Raw genomic sequence first — 20,183 nt, forward strand, 5'->3', positions numbered from 1 at the left:
GGAGGAGAGGTCTATTGATGGCTACTAGTCGGAGGGCTGTAGGCCACCTGAAGCCTCGGGGGCGGGTTGCCTCTGGGTACCAGTTGCCGGGGAGTAACAGCAGGAGAGAGGGCATGCCCTCAACTCCTGCCTGTGGCTTCCAGGAGCATCTGGTGGGCCACTGTGCGAAACAGGATGCTGGACTAGATGGGCCTCCTTGGGCCTGATCCAGCAGGGCTGTTCTTATGTTCTCTTCAGTGCTAAGGCACAATTCCTCTGTGTGAAGTGCCTATGAATATGCACCCTAGCTTAAGAATGGGAAGAAGCTGTAATTCAGTGCTGGGACACCTGCTTTGCATGCAGAAAGTCCGAGGTTGAATCCCTGGCAGCGCTGAATCCCTGGTGACCCCACCCAAGGCTCTCGAGTAAACTTAGCAGTCGTGGAATAAGAGAACATGTGTGGATCGGCAGCTGGTTGAAGGACAGGAAACAGAGAGTAGGAATACTCTCATGTTCTTAAGTTTCTAGGTAGGACTGGGAAAGACTCTTGTCTAAAAACTTGGAGAGCTGGCCACTGCCAGTGAGCATAGACTGTACTTACCTAGATGGACCAGTGATCTAACTTGGTATAAGGCAACTCTGTATGTTCTAACATATGAACTACCTGACTCAATTGAATCAAGGTCTACCCAGTCCAGAATCCTTTGGATGTACCTGTGACTAAATGGTTCATCAGAAATCAACCAGCAGACCACCTCTACTTACCTCTGTGCCAGGACACAGGACAGAATGTTCTCGGTGTTGGTGTCCACCCTCTGGAATGCTTTGCTTAGGGAGATCTGCCTGGCTACCTTATTAATTGCTTTCAGTTGCCAGTGCTTAGTTTGGCAGAAGCCAGGTGTGGTGAGATGCTTTTTCCCAATCAAATGCGGGGTTAGGGGTTGAGTGCCCTTCACAGCTCTCTGGATCTCTTAATGGCTAGCCAAAAAGCCAATCAAGTTCAGTTTATTGAACAGAATGCAAACAAATAACAGAATACAAACAAGTAACAAAAACACCAAACCACAGGTCACAAAAAGCATACTAAAATGTTTAAAAGGGAAAAAGAAGATAGAGAATAGCTTTATATAAAATAATCACCAACTTTAGACAAATTTCAAAATAACATTCCAGAGACTTGCATTTAACCTGCTGCTTTTGCTAGTCTTAGCTACAGCAAAAAGAAATTTAGGAATTATTTCTGTCAAGATTGTATTGGTATAGGCCAATAAAAAGGTCGGATACCAATCCAAACTTCTTCCCAGGTATTTAACTAAGATAGGAGTGATGAGTCTAATTCTTTCATCTCTGTAAAAAATTACACAAGAACATTTAATTCCACGAGAACATGCTGAGACAGCAGCGTCAATCAATATAAACTCGCTGAACCATATAGCAACAATTTAAACTAACCATGAGATGCTAGACAAAGTCTTTGCCTAGTACTGAAAACACACCAAAACTGGTTCCAGGCGAGCTTCTTTGGTGAGGGCATTGCAGATTGAGGGCATCTCAGCTGAAAAAGCCCACTGTCTGGTGACCACCTGCCTAACTTCAAATGGTCTCTGAAGATCATTGGGCTGGGCAGATCTGCAGAAGGCAGGCCTTCAGGTAATCAGGTCCCAATCTGTTTAGGGCTTTATAGGGCATTGATCCTGGAAACAGACTGGCAGCCAGAATTGCTGTTGGGGAACTGGTGGAATGTGTTCTGGTTTCAGTTACTAATGTAGCAGTTGCATTTTATAGTAATGCAGTAATTGATGTTGTGTACCAGCCATAGTTGGTGAGAGATGCTGTGTGTTATGGATGCCATCTTGGCCTCCAGTAACACTGCTGGATGCAGGAACCGCCCAGATTGCAAGCCAGGTCCTTTAGGGGGAGTGCAGCCCCATCCAATATAGGCTAAACCCCACCTCAGGCAGATGAGCCACTCACCAACAGAACATCTGTTTTCTCTGCAGTTGGCCTCAAATTACTGGACTTCATTGAGTCCAGGGCTGCAAAACTTTGGCCTCCCAGAAGTTGTTGGGTTACAGCTGCCATAATCCTGAGCTACAGTGGTCAGTAGTCGGGGATGACATGAGTTGCAGTCCACCATCTGCAGAAGAGCTAAAGTGGTGCAGCCCTGATCTAGTCCCTTGCTGATCCCAAACACCAGTTCAAAACCTCTACTGCCTCACCTGATTGCAGTGAAAAGGAATTGTAGAGCTGGGTGTCATTAGACTCACTCTGAATATTGGGCTGACCTCTAGATTGCCTTGGTGCAGAAGCCTAGTATGGACACACACTTGGTCTCTTCAGCCTGTAAAGCAGCCGTGTCAGGTGTTGTGTTTTCCCCCAGGCTCCTGCAGGCATGCAAGTGTTGATGAGTGCCACCCAAAGCAGCTACGAGGAGCAAGAAGGCATCTACCGATTCCACATGGAGTACCCAGTTCCTGCCTATCTGGTGGCGCTGGTAGCAGGGGACCTCGTACCTGCAGACATTGGTCCCAGGTAAACTAATTGTGCCTGATTTAGCTGAGTTCATGGGCAGAGCTACTTTGGATTTGCTAAGCAGGGTGGCTCGGAAGAAAACCCTGTTCCTGCTAATGTGGGGCTATGGGCTTGTAGAACTTGCCTGTGCTGCCAGAGATCTCTCGCACAGGCTTTCATCTGGGATGGGACTCCAGCTCATTGATGGAGCATCTGCTTTGCATTCAGAAAATCCAAGGTTCAGTCCCTGGCAGCATCTCCAGATAGGGCTGAGAAAAGCCATCTGAAACCTTGGAGAGCTGCTGCTGGTCAGTGTCGACAATACTGAGCTGAATGGACCAATGGCCTCTTGGGTATAAGGCTGCTTTCTGTGTTCCTATCTACATGTTTTGGGGAGAAGGAATATGGGACATGCCTAATGGCGCAGCAGGGAAATAACTTGCCCAGGGAGCAAGAGATTGGCAGTTGGACTCCCCGCTGGTATGTTTTCCACACCTATATCGGGCAGCAGCGATAGAGGAAGATGCTGAAAGGCATCATCTCATACTGTGTGGGAGATGGCAATGGTCAACCCCTCCTGTATTCTACCAAAGACAACCACAGGGTTTGGTGGGTGCCAGGAGTCAACACCGACTCGACGGCACATCTTTACTTTTACTTTAGTTGGCGTTTATTGGGGACTTGGGATTTGCAAGTATGTGTTGAATTATATTTGGGAGGAGAGCTGGTCTTGTAACAAGAATTGTCCCATTTGCTAAGCAGGGTCTGCCCTGGTTTGCATATTAATGGCAGACTACCTGTGAGCGCTATAAGATATTCCCGCTTAGGGAATGGAGCCACTTTGTGAAGAGCACCTGCATGCAGAAGGTTCCAGGTTCCCTCCCTGGTGGCATCTCCAAGATAGGGCTGAGAGAGACTCTGGCCTGCAACCTTGAAGAAGCTGCTGCCAGTCTGGGTAAACAATACTGAGCTAGTACGAACCAAGGGTCTGACTCTGTATGAGGCAGCTTCCTATGTTCTTATGACATACAGAATTTCTGGTAAATAGTGTTAATGCCTGACCTGGTGTAAAGCCAGTTGGTTGCCTCTTGCCTCTCTTGCAACAGGAGCAGAGTGTGGGCAGAACGGTGCCTGCTGTCGACAGCGGTCAGCAAACTCTCGGGTCGGGTTGAGCGCTGGCTGAGTGCTGCAGAAAGCCTCTATGGCCCCTATATATGGGGAAGGTAAGTGTGGTTCTGTTCACATGATCTGCCAGAGCGGCATAATTTGACCCTCCCAACTGTTGGGCTGCAACTCCCCAGCCACAGTGGCCAGCACCTGCAGGAGGGCCAGAATTGTGTAGCTCCTTGATATGCCCTTGTCAGAAAGAGGGGGAATAACATGGGAGGCAACAATTCAGAAACAGCTGGTCTGAGTCAATGAGTTGCAAGGTGCTGCTTCTCTGCTCTGCTACTCCTCCATCATCTCTGGTGCCAGGAGTGGTGGTGCTTGACATGGAGCCCTATAAAGGCACATGCATCCATTGGTGCTGTTACCCATGGGAGTCTTAGTCTAAATTTAAAGATGCTTTTACCAGATAGGGGTGTGCACAAACCGCAGTTCAAGCACCGGTTTGGTGCCGTGGGGAGGGGAGTGGAAGCTTTAAGAGAGAGGAGAGCAGGACCTTGCCTGCTCTCTGCCACCCCTTGCATCTTCCTGCTGGGGCAGCACTTGGCCCAAGTACCTCCGTGTGGTGCCAGCACACACATGGCATCCATGCATGTGCAGGCGCTATTTGTGTCGTTAGCAGCATCATGCTGACCATGCAAATGGCACCTGCGCATGCATGGACACCATGTTTGTGCTGGTGCCACGTGGAGGTACTTTGGCCGAGCACTGCCCCAACAGCTGAGGGTAGGAATAAATGGACAGTTTTCGCATTGGCAGAAAGTAAGAAGTGGTGTAGCCCCGAGTACTGGGACCAGTGCTCTTGAACTTGTTCATGAATGATCTAGAAGTTGGGTTAAACAGTGAGGTGGCCAAATTAGCAGATGCCACTAAACTGTTTTGGGTAGTGAAATCCACAGCAGATTGTGAGAAGCTCCAAAAGGATCTCCCCAAACTGGGTGAGTGGGCAACAAAATGGCAAATGCGGGTCAATGTAAGCAAGTGTAAAGTGATGCATACTGGGGCAAAACAACAACCACTCCAACTTCACATATATGCTGATGGGGTCTGAGCTGCCAATGAATGACCAGGAGAGGGGGTCTTGGGGTCGTGGTGGGTAGCTCATTGAAATTGCCAACTCAGTGTGTGGCAGCTGCAAAAAAGGCCACTTCCTTGCTAGAGATCATTAGGAAGGGGATTGAAAATAAAAATGCTAATATTATAATGCCCTTATACAAAACTATGGTGCGGCCCCATTTAGAGTATGTATAGTTCTGGTCACCATATCTTAAGAACAACATTGTAGAATTGGAAAAGGTGCAGAAGAGGTCAACCAAGATGATCAGGGGCCTGCAGCATCTTCCTTATGAGGCAAGGCTACAACACCTGGCGCTTTTTAGTTTAGAAGAAAGACGACTGCAGGGAGCCATGATAAAGGTCTATAAAATCATGCATAGAGCAGAGAGAAATTTTTCTCCCTCTCTCGCAACACTAGAACCGGGGGTCAGCCCAAGAAACTGAATGCTGGGAAATTTAGGACCAAGAAAAGGAAGTACTTTCTCACACAGCACGTAATTAATCTATGGAATTCTCGGTCACATGCTCTATCATGTCTCCCCGTAGTTGCCTCTTTTCCAAGAGGCCGTTTTGTCACCCAGTTTTGGAGAGATGCTTTTGGAGCTCTTCACAAGCTGTCTTGTGTTTCAGTACCCTAAATAGTTTAGTGTCACCTGCAAATCTGGCCACTTTGCTGGTTACCCCAACATCTAGATCATGTATGAACAAGTTAAAGAATTATGGTCCCAGTACAGATCCCTGGGCAACCCCACTTCTTACTTCCTTCCATTGTGAAAACCATCTGTCTATTTCTACCCTTTGTTTCTTGTCCTTCAACCTTCACCTCTCCTCATTATTTCTTGTGCATTGCCACATACCAAGGAGTCTGGCTTAAAAAAATAAATAAATCCTGAGAACCTGAGCTGGGTCCTCTCTTTCGTTTGTCCCTCCCAGGTACGACATCGTTTTTCTTCCCCCATCTTTCCCCATTGTTGCCATGGAGAATCCCTGCCTGACATTCATCATCTCTTCCATCCTGGAGAGCGACGAGTTCCTCATCATCGATGTCATCCACGAGGTGGCCCACAGCTGGTTTGGCAACGCGGTCACCAATGCCACCTGGGAAGAGATGTGGCTGAGCGAGGGGCTGGCCACTTACGCTCAGCGCCGGATCACCACTGAGACCTATGGTAAGCTGCAGCTGGTCTCTGAGAGTGGGTGGTTTCACTTCAGTATTTATCATGGCATGTTCACTCCATGCTAGTTGTAGCAAAAGCAATGGAGCCTGTGGCACCTTTTTGAGGCATGAGCCTTTATAGGGGAGGCCTGCTTCAGATAGCAGGGTGGGCCACTGAAGCTACTGTTCCTTAAAGCAGGTCTGCACAACTTCCACCCTCCAGCTGTGTTTGGACCACAACTCCCATAATCCCTGTAAACAGTGGCTAATAGGGAGTTATAGGCTAACATCTTCAGGAGGGCTTAAGTTAAGCTTAAGAGAACATCATCTTCGCTGTGAACCCCACCGCCCATTGAGATCATCAGGAGAGGTCTGTCTGCAGTTGCCACCGGCTCATCTGGTGGCTACTCGGGAACGGGCCTTCTCCGCTGCTGCCCTGAGGAACTACCCCATCTCTGACAGCATTTTAAAAGGCTTTAAAGTCACATCTGTTCACCCGGGCTTTTGATTAAATATTGTTTTAATAGTTTTAAAATATTGTATTAAATACTGTATTTTAAATATTGTATTAAAATATTTAAATTGTTGTAATGTTTTAACTCTTTCTATTTGTTTGTTTTTTGCTTTGTTGTAAACCACCCAGAGACACAAATTTTGGGCAGTATAAAAATATTAAATAAAATAAACCATAAAGATGTGCAGCCTTGCTTTAAAGTTCAATAAGACTGCACTGCCATAAATGAGCTGTGGATCGCAGCCTTGGGTTTTGAATTATGGATATACAAAAAGGAAGGTCTCCAGTGGCATGTAGAAAGCTTCGTTCCTTATTCTTGTCAGAGGGCATTGCAACACTTGCCATAGCAAGGGTGACAACTGAAATTGAATGGAAAACCTTCCCAAGCCTCTCTCCTCAAGATCCCATATCATCTGCTCTGTAGAACTACTGGGCTTAGGTGAGAAACCCAGGATTGAGACTTGGTAGATGATCTTACTCTAGCTACATCCTCTCACCCTTGGTTTCACCCGTTCTGTAAGACCTATGTTGTGAGAGATCACCTGAGCCTTCAGAGTCCACACTCTGGATAATCAATTGACCTGGTCATGCTTGAAAGGATTGTGTGCTGCTGGAATGCCACAGAGCCGCGTGATGGGATAGGCAAAAGGGTCTCTAGCTGCCATCGTGATCTGAGCAGCTCAGGCAGAAGGGTGAAGGGAAGGAATAGGTAGAGGCTCAGGTGAGGCTTAAGAAATAGGCATTGGGATAGAGTAATCCAGCTCAGTGAGGGCAAGAGGAGGAGGCTGAGAGAGGAGAGTGAAAGGCAAAGAGATGCATGCGGCCAGGAGCTGCAGAGGCGTGAGAGGCAAAGTTCACAGAGATTTGGAATGACCTGCCAAACATTTGGCTGCAGGCCACTAGTCTAAACAAAACCATTTTTTGAGGACAGGTGCTGCCTTCACGTGCCTAGAGACTGCTTTCCGTCTTGATGCCCTCCACAGACAGATGAAGCTCCTTGGAGAGGACAACCCTGTTAGCAAGCTTCAGGTTAAGCTGGAACCAGGTATGTCTGGTTTGGAGAGAAGCAGGCTGGACTTCGGCTTCTAAAAAGCTAGGCAGGGATCCTGGCCGGCTTGGCCTGCCCATTCAGCAGCTTTGGAATGTTTCAGACTGTTGCTCATTTTTCTGAGCCAAAAATAGCTGGTTGGCTTTTGGGTCAGTTCCACAAAACAAACTTAATGTCACAGGCAGAAATGAAGCATGAATTTATTACAGCATAATAATAGAAGCTATTTGTCTTCCAAATGCTTGAAGCTTTTTGTTATAAGGTATGTAGCTGGTTAACCTGAATTCAACACATATCCCTCCAGAATTTACCCTTCTCTGTCATCACTCCAGCACACAGAGAGCCTGCCTCTCTTCTTGTGCTTAGTGCTTTTTGTTTCTAAGCCCCTGTGTCATGTTTCCCTCTCTGACAAATTGAACCTTAGCGTCTCTCACAGCACCTGTGACGTTGTCACATAAGTAAGATCAAACTTGTCCTCAAAGTTAATTAATCAGAACTAAGCATGCTTTGAAAGCGTAGAAAAGCTAACCTTTTAAGCGTAACCTGATGATATGATGAAGCAATTAAATAAGAATGTTGTGTTCAATATCTGAGTAATGTTGTGCTCATTATTTGAATGTTGTGTTTAGGATTTGCAATAATGCACCCTGATTGTTGACATTATTTGACTGATTCTCTGCATTCAGTGAGGCTATTCACATGCGCTTGCAAAACTGGGCTAAGGAAGCCCAGCCAAGTTTTGCACACCCATGTGTACTACCAGGATCGGCACCACAGTGGCAAACCTGACTATGAAGCCTCCCTTTAAAACAAGGTTAAGGGAGCGAGTGCTCGCTTAACCTTGTTTTGAAGATCTGTCAGACTCTGGGAGGTGAGTGGGGATCCCCATAATCATAATGCACCGCACACTCTTGGAGCTCAGAGGTGTGTGTGTGTGTGTGTGTGTGTGACACGTCCCGGCACCCCGACCCTCGGAGCTGCTGGCAAGAGATGGTGCTTGTCTGGGTGGGCAATCCGCCTGCCCAGGGAAGGTGCAATGATAGTCTGCGGGGAGGTAAGCTCTTTAGGGTTTCCTCCCCACAAACCCTGTAGCCCTTTCTCTCTGCTCGTGAGAGAGGGCTCAGTATTTAGAATGTTCATGAACATTCCATAACATGGCAACATTTCAGCCAATTGCTCTCCAGTGTTTGGTCTATTTTACTATCTATCAAGATTATTCTACAGAATAGTCTTTACAATCCTAGTGACTTAGATAAGAGCTAGCACCTAGATTGCCCGACAGAAGGAGCTGAGGGAGAGCTAGCCCACTATTTGTCTGATATAAAACCCCTCCTCGGAACCCACTTTTTTGGTGAGCTCTTTGGCTTTTAACCCATGGATCCTCATTCTCAGTTGCAACTGTGTGGAGCTGTATTTGTTATCCTCAGTCTCTTTCTCTCCTTGTCTCTTGACTTGCCCAGTGTCTTGTTAAAGATTGTAAGCTCTTTAGGGGCAGAGATGGGGCTGTAGCTCAATGGTAGAACATCTGCTTTGCATGCAGAAGGTCCCAGGTTCAATCCCTAGAATTTCCAGGTAGGGCTGGGAAAGATGCCTGGCTGATACCTTGAAGTGCCTCTGCCAGTCAGTGTAGATAGTACTGAGCTAGATGGACCAATGGTCAGATTCAGCATAAGGCAGTTTCCTATGTTCCTATGACTTGTCTACTTTTTGTTTATAAAACTTCGTAAAGGTGCTGTATAAACAGTTATTTTTAGGGGTAGCCACAACATAACCCAAAGAAATGTTTGTCAGTGGCTTACCCAGTTACTATTGTTCTCTTTCTCCACCCCCCCCCATTTGCAGGTGTGAATCCCAGCAACCTGATGAACCTCTTCACATATGAGAAAGGTTACTGCTTCGTTTACTACCTGTCTCAGCTCTGTGGAGACCCAGCGTGCTTTGATGCCTTCCTGCGAGTTAGTAACTTGGGTTTCAGGGCTGGGGAGTTTCCATGTACGTGTATGAGAGACCCTTGCCTGTCTGTCTTTCAGTCCAGCTATCTGTGGGGGAGGAGAGCAAGAGGCAGACCTCAAGTGAGGACTTGAGAGTAGTTCTTTATCATAGGAAGGTTGCCCCTGTGTATTCCTCAAAGGCAAAGAGTTTTCATGCCTCTTACTTTGGCACACTAGGTAGAACAACTTGCTCAGAACATAGCCACCGTCTTGAGGCCTGTTCTCCTTATGCTTTTTAAGTCCAGATGTCTAGGCATTTCTGTGTGGAGGGTTTTGGCCCTGAAATCCACCAAATGTCCTTGGAGATTATTGTCATTAGGGCTGTCATGGGAGCCAGCGGACATGCATTGTACTGCCTGAACCTTCACTAGTTTTCTCAGAAGTAGCTTTTTGCTGCTGCGCTTCACATCTTTCATCTGTGTTGCAATTCTGCTCTTCGTTGTGCTTTCCCTCTGTCCAGGAATCCATTTGTGTTGTGTGGTGTGTCTGTGTTTCATACCTATAACTGACTTACTACAGGCTTCTGAAATAATGTCTTTCATTGCCTAGGCTGTCCTATATACTTAGCAGAAATTCAAAACAAGATCTTGTAGCAGGTCCATGGTCTCGGCTGAATTTCCAGGGGAAGGGGCTCTTATGGTTTGGGGGTCATAGTGGTAATCTGAGTTAGCGTCTTGGGTTTCTGTAAATCGTAATATTTTCTCTGTGGCAGGGGTTCCTAACCTTAGGCCCCCAGATGTTGTTGGACTACAACTCCTATCATCCCCACCCATAATAGTCAAAGGCAGGAGCTGATAGGAGTTGCAGTCTAACATTTGAGGACCTAAAGGTTGGGGACTCCTGCTCTATGGGAAAAAGTTATATTACATTTTGTCCTCTAGCCTGTTTGTTCCCCAATCGCTTTCAGGCCAGTTCCCTATTACTGTCCATCTTGCTTCTTAGCTGTCTTGCCCTTTTCCCTGACACTTGCCATCTCCTAGAAATCGAATAAATAATAATAATAATCTCCTGAACCCATTCTCCTTGCTCTTTTTCAGGCATACATCGAGAAGTATAAGTTCACTAGCGTTGTGGCCCAAGATCTCTTGGACTCCTTCCTGGCTTTCTTCCCAGAACTGAAAGAACAATGCATTGAGAGCAAAGCAGGTAGGAAAGAAAGTCTGTGATCTTATGAGTTGCTTGCATTAGCACAAGGGGGACATCTTGTTTGGTTGGTTTGGTTTGGTTTGGTTTGGTTTGGTTTGGTTTTTAGACCGCCCTTACAGAATAGCTCAGGGCGGTTCACAAACATCAAAGACCCTTTAACAATTTAAGAGCACTGGAAGGCCAGGCTGAACAGGTAGGTCTTTAGGGCTCTCCTAAATTCCAATAAAGAATTCAAATTATGGATGTCTGCAGGGAGTGCATTCCACAGTCCAGGAGCGGCTACATCTGGTGGAGGTGGGAAATGGGGTTCCTTCCCACCCAGTTGTGGGGGCTGGGTTTTTTTGTACCCAACAAACGTATAATAATTCAGGTGGAGGATACAAAACAAACCCCTTTGCTTGTCTGAGTCATTAGGCAACTGGCTTTTTATACACAGCTGTCACCTTTTATATCTGTGCAGAATTTCAGTAATAGATTCATCCACTTTACACATGAGTAGTATTCAAACTTTACATATGACTAGTCCTGTTATAATACACAATCACTCCACAAGAACTCTGCTGGAGGTTCCATGCAGCCATCATGCCTTAACAGCCATAGCTCAGACCTCTCCTTCTGTCTCATTGCAGGACTAGAGTTTGAACGCTGGCTCAATGCAACAGGTCCTCCTTTAATTGAGCCAGACTTATCTCAGGGATCCAGTCTGACCAGCCCAGTAGAGACACTTTTCAGTCTCTGGACCATCGAGCCTCTGGATGCTGCTGCTGCTGCAAGCAGTGTGGACATTACAAAGTGGAGAACGTTCCAAACTGTACTCTTCCTGGACAGACTCTTGGATGGGTCACCACTGCCTCATGGTGAGTTTCGCTGACTTGGCAGATGCGTCTCTGTGTCAGTCCCCTGTTGGGCTCAGTTAGAAAACATAAAGGCTACAAGTAAAGAGAGCAGGGAGTAGGAGAATCAAAGTATAAGGTTGGAGGACAAGTGACCAGGCAGTTGTGTTGAATTCTTCTGGTATTAGCAATACGAACCTGCCTAGAACCGAGTCAGATTCATCTAGCTCAGTGTTGTCTACACTGGTTGGTAGCAGCTCCTTAGGGTTTCTGTCTTTCCAAATCCTGCCTGGAGGTGCTAGAGATTGAACCTGGGATCTTGTGCATGTGAAGGGACCACTGGGCTCCAGCCCCCTTCCACAAGGCCATTAAGGAAACACTGGACCCATCCGACTAGACTTTGGCAAAAGAGCCGGACTCAAGAGGATGCTTGGTGCCCAATATCGTGTTGCCCCTCGGAGGAAACGAGGGACAGCATCTCTTCATAGCAGAAGGATCAACAGTGAGATGGCAAAAATGCACACTTCTTAAAATAGATCACAGAGGGCCGGTCTCAATATTGCCGTATTGCAACCCTGTTGCAGTGACCAGTGTGCCATGATGAATTTCCCTTCGCCAGCCAGGTTGTTGAGAACAGCTTGTCATAAGAGTCGGGGCCTGTCCCGTATCAATGGCATTGGCTTGCAGGGGCAGACAAATTCCACGACAGCAGGAGTTCCCAACTGGTGGTCCGCAAGGGTACTGCAGGTGGTCCGTGGGAGTGGGGAGAAGATAAGATAATATCCATGTACCTCTTATGCATCATATACAGTGTTACATTATTATTTGCAATGTGATTCCTTCACAAGCATTCTTTTGCGTTGTAACATAATCAATTGTTATAAATACTGTAAAGGTAAAGTGTGCTCTTGAGTTGGTGTCGACTCCTAGTGACCACAGAGTCCGTGGTTGTCTTTGGTAGAATACAGGAGGGGTTTACCATTGCCATCTCTCACATAGTATGAGATGATGCCTTTCAGCGTCTTCCTAGATCGCTGCTGCCCAATATAGGGGTTTCCCATAGTCTGGGAAACATACCAGAGGGGATTCGAACCGGCAACCTCTGGCCTGCTAGTCAAGTCATTTCCTGCTGTGCCATTAGGTCGCTAGAAATAATGTAGTGTGCTTTTAATACCCTTTGATTTTACTCCTGTCAGCCAGAGGCTGTGTTGAAAATCTTTAAAAACAACTTGCTTATGTCATGGTGTGCAATAGCTTTTGTTGACAATGTAGTGGACCACATAAAGCAAAAGGTTAGGAACTGCTGCACTACAGCATGGCCCTGACTGATGTGAGTAGTTGCTCTGAACTTTGTGCCTGCGGCAGGGCAGGAAACCTGCCATCATTTATTTGTTTAATAGTTTGGGGGACTTTTATCCCACCTTTGCAAATGCTCCAAAATGTCCAATAACCAACTTCAAATTGCAGAGTTCCATTCTGAGGGACAGGGCCACGAATAGCGACTCTTCAAATAATGGAGCATTAAGGCTATGGGAATCGGGTGGTTAGATTCCTGGACTGACCAGAACTGCCCCCAATCGCCTCCCAAACCAGTAAGCTGACCAAAGAAAGTTCTCTGTCATGCTCCAGAGTCGCCCATGAGTGAAAACGGCACCAAAAACTGGCCGAAAATCATCCCCCCCCCATTTTAAAATTAGCCATAAAATGGCTCCTGAAAACAAAATGACGGCTAGAAATGACCACCAAGGTTACTTCTGCCCATCCCTGTCTGGCGGATATGTGAGTTTAACCCACTCACCCCCCGCCATTTCCCCTCGCATATACTGAGATCAGGTTTCATTACCCAACTGCGGGTGCTGAACCTGCAATGTTCTCTGAACCAATAAGAACAAAGAACAATAAAACAGCATTTCCACAATAAACAGAACAGTGGCACTACTACACTGGCCAAGCAGTCCTTCTCCAACTAGTTTAAAATGGACCACTAAAAGCTTTGCAAAAGAGAAACATTTTTATTGCCCATGTAAAGGCAGTTAGGAAGGAGGCTCATCAGATCGCCCCAGGAAGAGACTTTCACAATTGTGGCACCACCACCAAAAAGACCATATTTCTTGTATCTGCCAGATGAATGTGTTAAAAGTGGCACTGAGCAGGGCCCCCAAGGCCCATCGGAAGGCTCTAGCAGATTTGTAAGGCTCTGAGACAGATCCCTTTCCCATAAACATCTTCCTAAGAAACTCCTTTCATACTTTAATCTTCTAACTGTTCTTGGAAAGATTAGAGCTTGCATGCTGTGTCTTCCAACCTAATGTTACAGTGCATCTTATTGTGCTGAGATCACTTAGGGCAGGAGTTCTCAACCTTTGGTTCCCAGATGTTGCTTGACTCTAACTCCCACCATCCCCAGCCCAAACGGATTCAAGGTAGAGAGCCCCTGACTCGAGAAGTTGTTTTTAAATGTATGTAATGAAAGTATATGATAGTGAGTGTGAGCTGCCTTCCTCCAGTTGAATTTTAGGCTGGGTTAGGCTTGCTCTACCTTCTCAGAATCTCTTAGTGGCTGTGTCCAGTTGGGCATCTGTGTTGGACTTGAATTGGGCCTTGCTTTTAAATTATCTAAGTTAGAGCAGCTCCTTCCTTTTGAGTGTGCCGTCCTTCTGGTTCCCATTCTTAACCACCTTTAATGTGTGTGCTTCAGAAGTGATCTCTAAGCTCTCAGAATGCTACTCCACCCAGCTGGATAGCATGAACGCAGAGGTCCGCATTCGCTGGCTGCAGATCATTGTCCGCAACGACTACTACCCTGACCTTCACAAAGTCCGACGCTTCTTGGAAAACCAGGTACATAAGTGCTGGACGAAAAAGCCCATGCAGGTGGCCCTCGTTATCCATGGTCCTGGCACCTGCGGTTTCACGTATCCACGGTTGGGCTATAGAGACCCGATTCGGTATCCATGGTCTTAAAAATGCATAAGAATTCCTCTACCTGTGGTTTCTGGGTGGCAGGAAATTACCTCTGAGGTCATTGCCATCCACCATTTTGCTAAATGGAACCATTGTGTGGCTCTTTAAAAAAAACAAAAACCCACAGTTTTTCCATGGAAAATAGGCTGAATTGGGGTGGGGTGGGGATTGATGGAGACCTGCAGAACATGGTACAACATGATTTCCATTCCCCCCCCCCGCCCTTTCCCCACCTCTGGGAACCTAACCTAGCCCCACCCACCCCCGCACCCCAATTCCATTGCCTCAACGTCTTGTTATCCACAGTTCCATTATCTGTGGAAATTAGCAGGAACTGAACTGGATAATGAGGGCCACCTGTATGTCTCGAGGCATGAGGGTGCTTGCTAGCTGTGCAAAGTGGCACCTTTTCAAAAGTGGTGATTCCCTTATATTTAGCAAGGGGAGGACAACTGTCCCTATCCAGACCCAGCACAGAGTCCCTCCATCTGCTTGTGTTTCTTTTTAGATGGTGAGCCTCTTTGGGACAGGGAATCCTCTTATTCCTTTTGCTGTCCATAAACTGCATTGCTAACTTTTTGTTGTAAAGTGGTGTATAAATATTTTAGTAATCATTTGGGCATGAAACATGTCATGTGCAGCAGACCCAGGACCTTGTGATACTTGGCCAAGTGTGTAGATCAGGGATGTGGTGACGTTTGTTTGCTGGGGCAGGAGGAGTTGAGCCAGACACCTGCCTGGAGGCTCATAAAGCTGATTGCTGCTTTCTTCCAGATCAGCACAAGCTCCTTGCCCTTGCCTACAAAGCTCTGTGGGCCTTGCCCCTCCCTACCTCTTCTGACCTTCACTCTTCCACCACTGATGTGGAATCTTCTGAAAACTTTCCACTTCATCTTCGGAACATCTTTGTCGTAAATCTGTTGGCTCGTCTGACCTGACAGGATTTACAGTCCCTTCAGCTCTACTTCTGTGAGTTAAATAGAAAGTCTGGAGATAAGGGTAGCAGCTTAGCTGCACGAACGAAAGCAAAAAACGACTCACAAAGAAAAAGTAGCATAAACAAAATTAAAGTCCCTTGAACTAAACTAGGTACCCCCCCTCTACGATAACTGAGTAATAACTGAAAATAACGGAACAAGGAATGAACAGAACAAGGACAGGCTGAAACACGAAAGGTTGAATAATTCTTAAGTATGAACACTGTCTGCGATAGGCAATGTTGCTGACAGTAATCTGTCCCAAGAACAGCGTCTCCTTAATATAGGGCTCAAGATAACCGACAGCCAATCGGGCTTTCCTGACTCAGCATTTCTATTTCCTCTCCTGCGAGATCTTGTACCTGCGTGTCTCCCACTGAGCCTTTCTCTTGAGACGTCTTCTTAACACAGGTGAAATTCCAGCTTCCTCCTGATCAGTCTCCTCAGCCCTCATCTCTGCCAGCTGTTCAGATTCCCCTGTCTGCTGCCATTCCAGCTCAGCTCCAGAATCTGTTCTCCCTGCCAAATCCTGCTGCTGTGCCTCTGAGCCTGTACTCCCAACCAAGTCCTCCCGTTCCGCCTCTGACTCTTCTGACTCAGAGGTCTGAGCCATGACAATCTTCTGGAAAACCTCCCACCAACACATTTTTCTGCAGAAGGTTTTCCTACTCACATCCTTGGGCTGAAGTAAATTAACAGAAAATAACAGATCTTTGGGGCATTCTAGAAAACTGAATATGTTAACATTTTTTCAGTGCCTTTTTTTCTTTACACACACTTTAAATCTTATACAGATGAATTGTCATGTTAAGATATTTACAAGTATTCCAGTATAAATTATTTCCAAGTGAGCTTTGAATATGTCTGGAATATATCATTTAAACTGCATTACGTGTGTGTGGTATTGATTTCTCCCCCTCCAAAACAAACATTTCGGTTCAACTACTTGAAAATCTTTAAGAATGTAAAATTAACATGGTGTCTGTCTGTCGACTGTCTGTCATTAGTCGCCTGAATAAAAAGGGAAGATACCATGTCTAATCAGGTCAAAATATATTTAGGGTGTCAAGGAAATTTGCACAGTAAAATGTTCTATGAAATCTCATGCAAATTGTATATACATGAGAAAAATTGCATGGGGAAACTTTCCAGTCCAACACTTTCTGGAAAATCCCACATCATGTCTTCCAGCTCCACCACGCTCACCCCACCAAAGGTTTCTTTTGCCCTTTCTTCTTTACTGCCCCTTTTTTGCTTGGAACCTGCTTCCCAGAACACCTGCATGGTGCCTCCTCTCTTGCTTCCTTCAAATGCCACCTCAAAACACGCTTCCCCCCACAAAATCTTTGGCACATTCTCTTAGTCCCTGTATCCCACTGTAGTTAAGCCTAAGTACATGTAACTGAGATAAACGCATTGTCTCCCCCTCTCTACCCATCTCCATTTTCCTTTCTCTCCCATAAGTTGAATTTTAGATTGTAAGCTCCTCTTGGCTTGAACTTGGGACATCCCAGTTTGTAGCGGAGTCTTTTAGCTGTAACTTTATGCCAGTTCTCAGTCTCTTAACAAAATAAACATCTGTCAGAATATTTTAGTGGGTGTTCATCTGTTTCTGTTTCATTGTAGATGTCCCGGATGTACACAATTCCATTGTACGAGGACCTCTGTTCTGGCACCTTGAAGTCATTTGCCTTAGAAGTTTTCTACCAGACCCAGAACCAGCTGCACCCCAACTTGCGGAAAACCATCCAGCAGATCTTGACGCAGGGCTTGAACCCCCTCCTTGCCATGGACACAACAGCCCTTGCTGCAGACGCCCTGGCTTCTGGGCTTGACGACAAGCCCCCAGAAGCTGCCAGTGGTGCCATTTCTCTCAGGGACGTGAATGTGTCTGCTTAGTTTGCCAGCTCCCGCTGGGTGTTGAAGCTGGAGGGGGTGCAGGCAGGAGACGCGGGGAAGGCTTAAGAAAATGCTGCTGCCTTACCCTCTGTGCCCCAGCTGCCACTACTGGGGGACTGGATCTCTTGAACCCTGGGCCCCCAAAGAACCTAGCACATGTGCCTTCAAGTGCCTGATGCATTGGCACAGCCAGATATCAGGGATGTATCTCCTCTTAGCTGCAAGTGGAAACTGTTTTCGGGATGGATCTCTTGACGGTGCATCATGAATGTGAATTCCAGGGTGACTGGTTCTCCCAGTGCAAGCAGAAAAGGGTTCTGTTTCAGATACTTGGGAGGCAGGGTGCCCTCTGATTCTGAAGAGAGACAAAATTGCCACTGGCTGCATGGTATTGCGGAAGTAAGAAAAAGAGATTATCAAGATCTTGAAAGTGGGGCAGTGCTCTGCAAAGAATGGACTTGATAAAACTGAAAGGAAGGGGTGGGGAACGCATTTTGTTTTGTGCTCTTTACTGTTTGATTTGGGAGGTGGAGAAACTTTAACAACGAAGAATCTCTTTCTAGCAGTGCCTAGATAGTTTGGCAGATTCAGTGTCCTCCCACACTTCGGTTCTGCCTTGTCCCTCTCCTTTGCAGGATGTTTGACACCCAGATTCCACTAAAGTGCAATGAGGCCATTCTCTCCCCACTCCCCCCCCCAATTAAGGTCTGCTGCAAACCCAACTTTTGGCCTTCGCTAGTGCCTGGGAGACAGCCCTGAAGCAGAAGGGGTGATCTGCCTCTTCTTCCAACTCAGTCAATGGGATTTATGGATGAGCATGGACACAATCCACCAGGAATTCTTCATGTGTGCTATTGTGCAACTTCCTCTTACTTTAAAGAGGCCAACATGAGAGAAGATCCTGGTGCCTTGTGTCTGTGGTCTCTCCATGCTGCCTAAAAACCATGGGAATGAACAACCAGGCATACCTTTTTGTTGAGAAACTTCTCGTTTGTTCCCAGAGAGACTTATGCTTTACTGAAGAAAGGCTGGGGACAGTGTTTAGGTGCTCTCTAGAGGAGAAAATGACTCTTGGAGGAAGGTGGCTTTCAAACCTCAGCCCAGCCCATGGGTCCAGCACCATATTGCCCATCCACAGAGCTGTTCACACAAACCTTTCTCCACTGACCATTAAGCGTAGATAGTGAGTCTGCAACAGTTGCCTTCTGCAGGCAAACCAGCATAATCGGTATCCGTGCAAAATGAACAGAGGGGTAGTAATAAGGAAGGCACTGCTGCATCCTTCAGAAGATGACCAAAGGTGGGCAAAATAGCATCTGGTCAGATTTTTCTACTGAGTGGCTGAATTTTTAGAACCCCCCTGAGTTTGTAAGCACCACAGAGTGGATTGTTGACCAGTTCAACTAATAACTTCACAAGCCAGGGATTCTCAGACTTGGGTCCCCAGATGATATTTGACTACAGCTCCCATCATCTTTTGGCCATTGTGGCTGGATATGATAGGCAGTCCAACACCATCTGGAGGTCCAAGTTTGAGAGCGCTTGCCTCCAGGTCTATGAAGAGGCTTCCATTAAAGCCGAAAGTGCCATACGTTGGCCAGAGGATGTGGGGACAGGGGCAAGGTGTAGGTGTGTGTTAAGTCGCTCTGCTTGCCCTCTTGAGAGAGGGATGTGCCTGGGGGCCACATTATGCTGTATGTGGTAGACGGGGTGTGTGGTGTTGCTGCAGAAATCGTGATGCGTGAAGATGAGGCCTATGTCCCCACATGCTCAGTGCCATGCCGTGGATTGGCCCCAGAGAGTCGCTATTGGAAGTGATGCTCTGGTCCATGTGTATGGCTATGGACACACATGGTCCCCCTTGCTTTCATGGGCTTATTCAGCTGGTGTGCCAAAGCAGTGTGTGAAGAGGTCATGGGGGTTGCTCACAAGACTGCCAAGGTTACCTGTTCTGGGGGGAAATGGGGGCTGTGTAAGTGCTAACAACTGGATTGTGTCCAAAACATCCTATAGGGTGTAAGGGTGTGAGTATGTGGAATCTCAGGCAGCAGTCCGAAAACCATTTACCTCTGCATGCAGCTGAGGGGCTTGTTACCAGACCTGTTCTGGGTCCCCCACCCATTCTTTGAATTTTTTTTTTTTAATCTGATATTAATTTTAGCCGAAGATAAAGTGGAGTAAAGCAATAATTAACTCAGGCATTAGAAAACTGCTCCACCTATGTTGTGATACTTGAAATTACAGCAAGCTCTCTTCTCCTTCACAACAGGGATTCATGAATTGGTGGGGGATATGTTGGACCCCTGGTACCCACCCCGATGCACTCCCATGTGCTCCCTTGCATTGTTGGTCGTGCTGCAAAGATCTGTCCCTCTGGGCGTGCAGCACCTTTTGGTGCCGGCTCTAACCTGGCAGCGATCAGCAGTGTCTAGCATCCCCTCCGCCCCTGCTTTAGGCCTTGGTTTTATTACATTTTTATTTTTGCAGGAGAATGTATGTAACCCTGGTGGAAATTCTTTTAAAAACATACATTGATGCCTTATAACATCACTGATACACATTGAATTAAACTAAATGTCATGACTTTCTGAACCTCATGGCTCATCTGTTCTGCATGCCTGCTGTTAGCACTTGGGACACACACGCACGCACACACGGACAGCTGCCGGAGCCTCCACATCCCAGCAGGATCATATACCTTTGGAGGATTGGGCCCATCTGCCAGTGGCAGGGGAGACCCTATTCTCCTCACCACCACCACGTCCTAAAATTGTGCTTTTGTTAGCAGCATGGGCGGGGGGAGAACAAGACTTGCAACATTTATTTTAATTATTCATCACATTTATATACCGCCCAAACTTTTGTCTCTGGCCGCCCCCACTGCCCAAGTCCCACAAATCTGGGCGGAGGGATGCCACCTGCAGCCATGGAAGGGCACTTTG

General features: G+C 46.8%; 1 protein-coding gene across 2 annotated transcripts in view; it reads left to right on the plus strand.

The window, feature by feature from the left end:
* RNPEPL1 (arginyl aminopeptidase like 1) overlaps nt 1-19,825 on the plus strand; it is a 28,717-nt gene extending 8,892 nt beyond the window's left edge. Inside the window, exons 3-11 of one of the 2 annotated variants that reach the window (XM_053309570.1) lie at nt 2,360-2,511; nt 3,597-3,713; nt 5,647-5,882; nt 7,315-7,428; nt 9,274-9,386; nt 10,460-10,568; nt 11,198-11,425; nt 14,100-14,242; nt 16,969-19,825. In XM_053309570.1, the coding sequence (XP_053165545.1) occupies nt 2,360-2,511; nt 3,597-3,713; nt 5,647-5,882; nt 7,315-7,428; nt 9,274-9,386; nt 10,460-10,568; nt 11,198-11,425; nt 14,100-14,242; nt 16,969-17,241 (1,485 nt within the window). In that variant the 3' untranslated portion in view covers nt 17,242-19,825. The remainder of the gene's footprint in view (nt 1-2,359; nt 2,512-3,596; nt 3,714-5,646; nt 5,883-7,314; nt 7,429-9,273; nt 9,387-10,459; nt 10,569-11,197; nt 11,426-14,099; nt 14,243-16,968) is intronic. The other variant, XM_053309571.1, reaches the window with a different exon arrangement.
* The last annotated feature ends 358 nt before the right edge of the window (nt 19,826-20,183 follow it).

This window comes from Hemicordylus capensis, chromosome 3, assembly GCF_027244095.1.
Source record: "Hemicordylus capensis ecotype Gifberg chromosome 3, rHemCap1.1.pri, whole genome shotgun sequence".
Lineage (NCBI taxonomy): Eukaryota > Metazoa > Chordata > Lepidosauria > Squamata > Cordylidae > Hemicordylus > Hemicordylus capensis.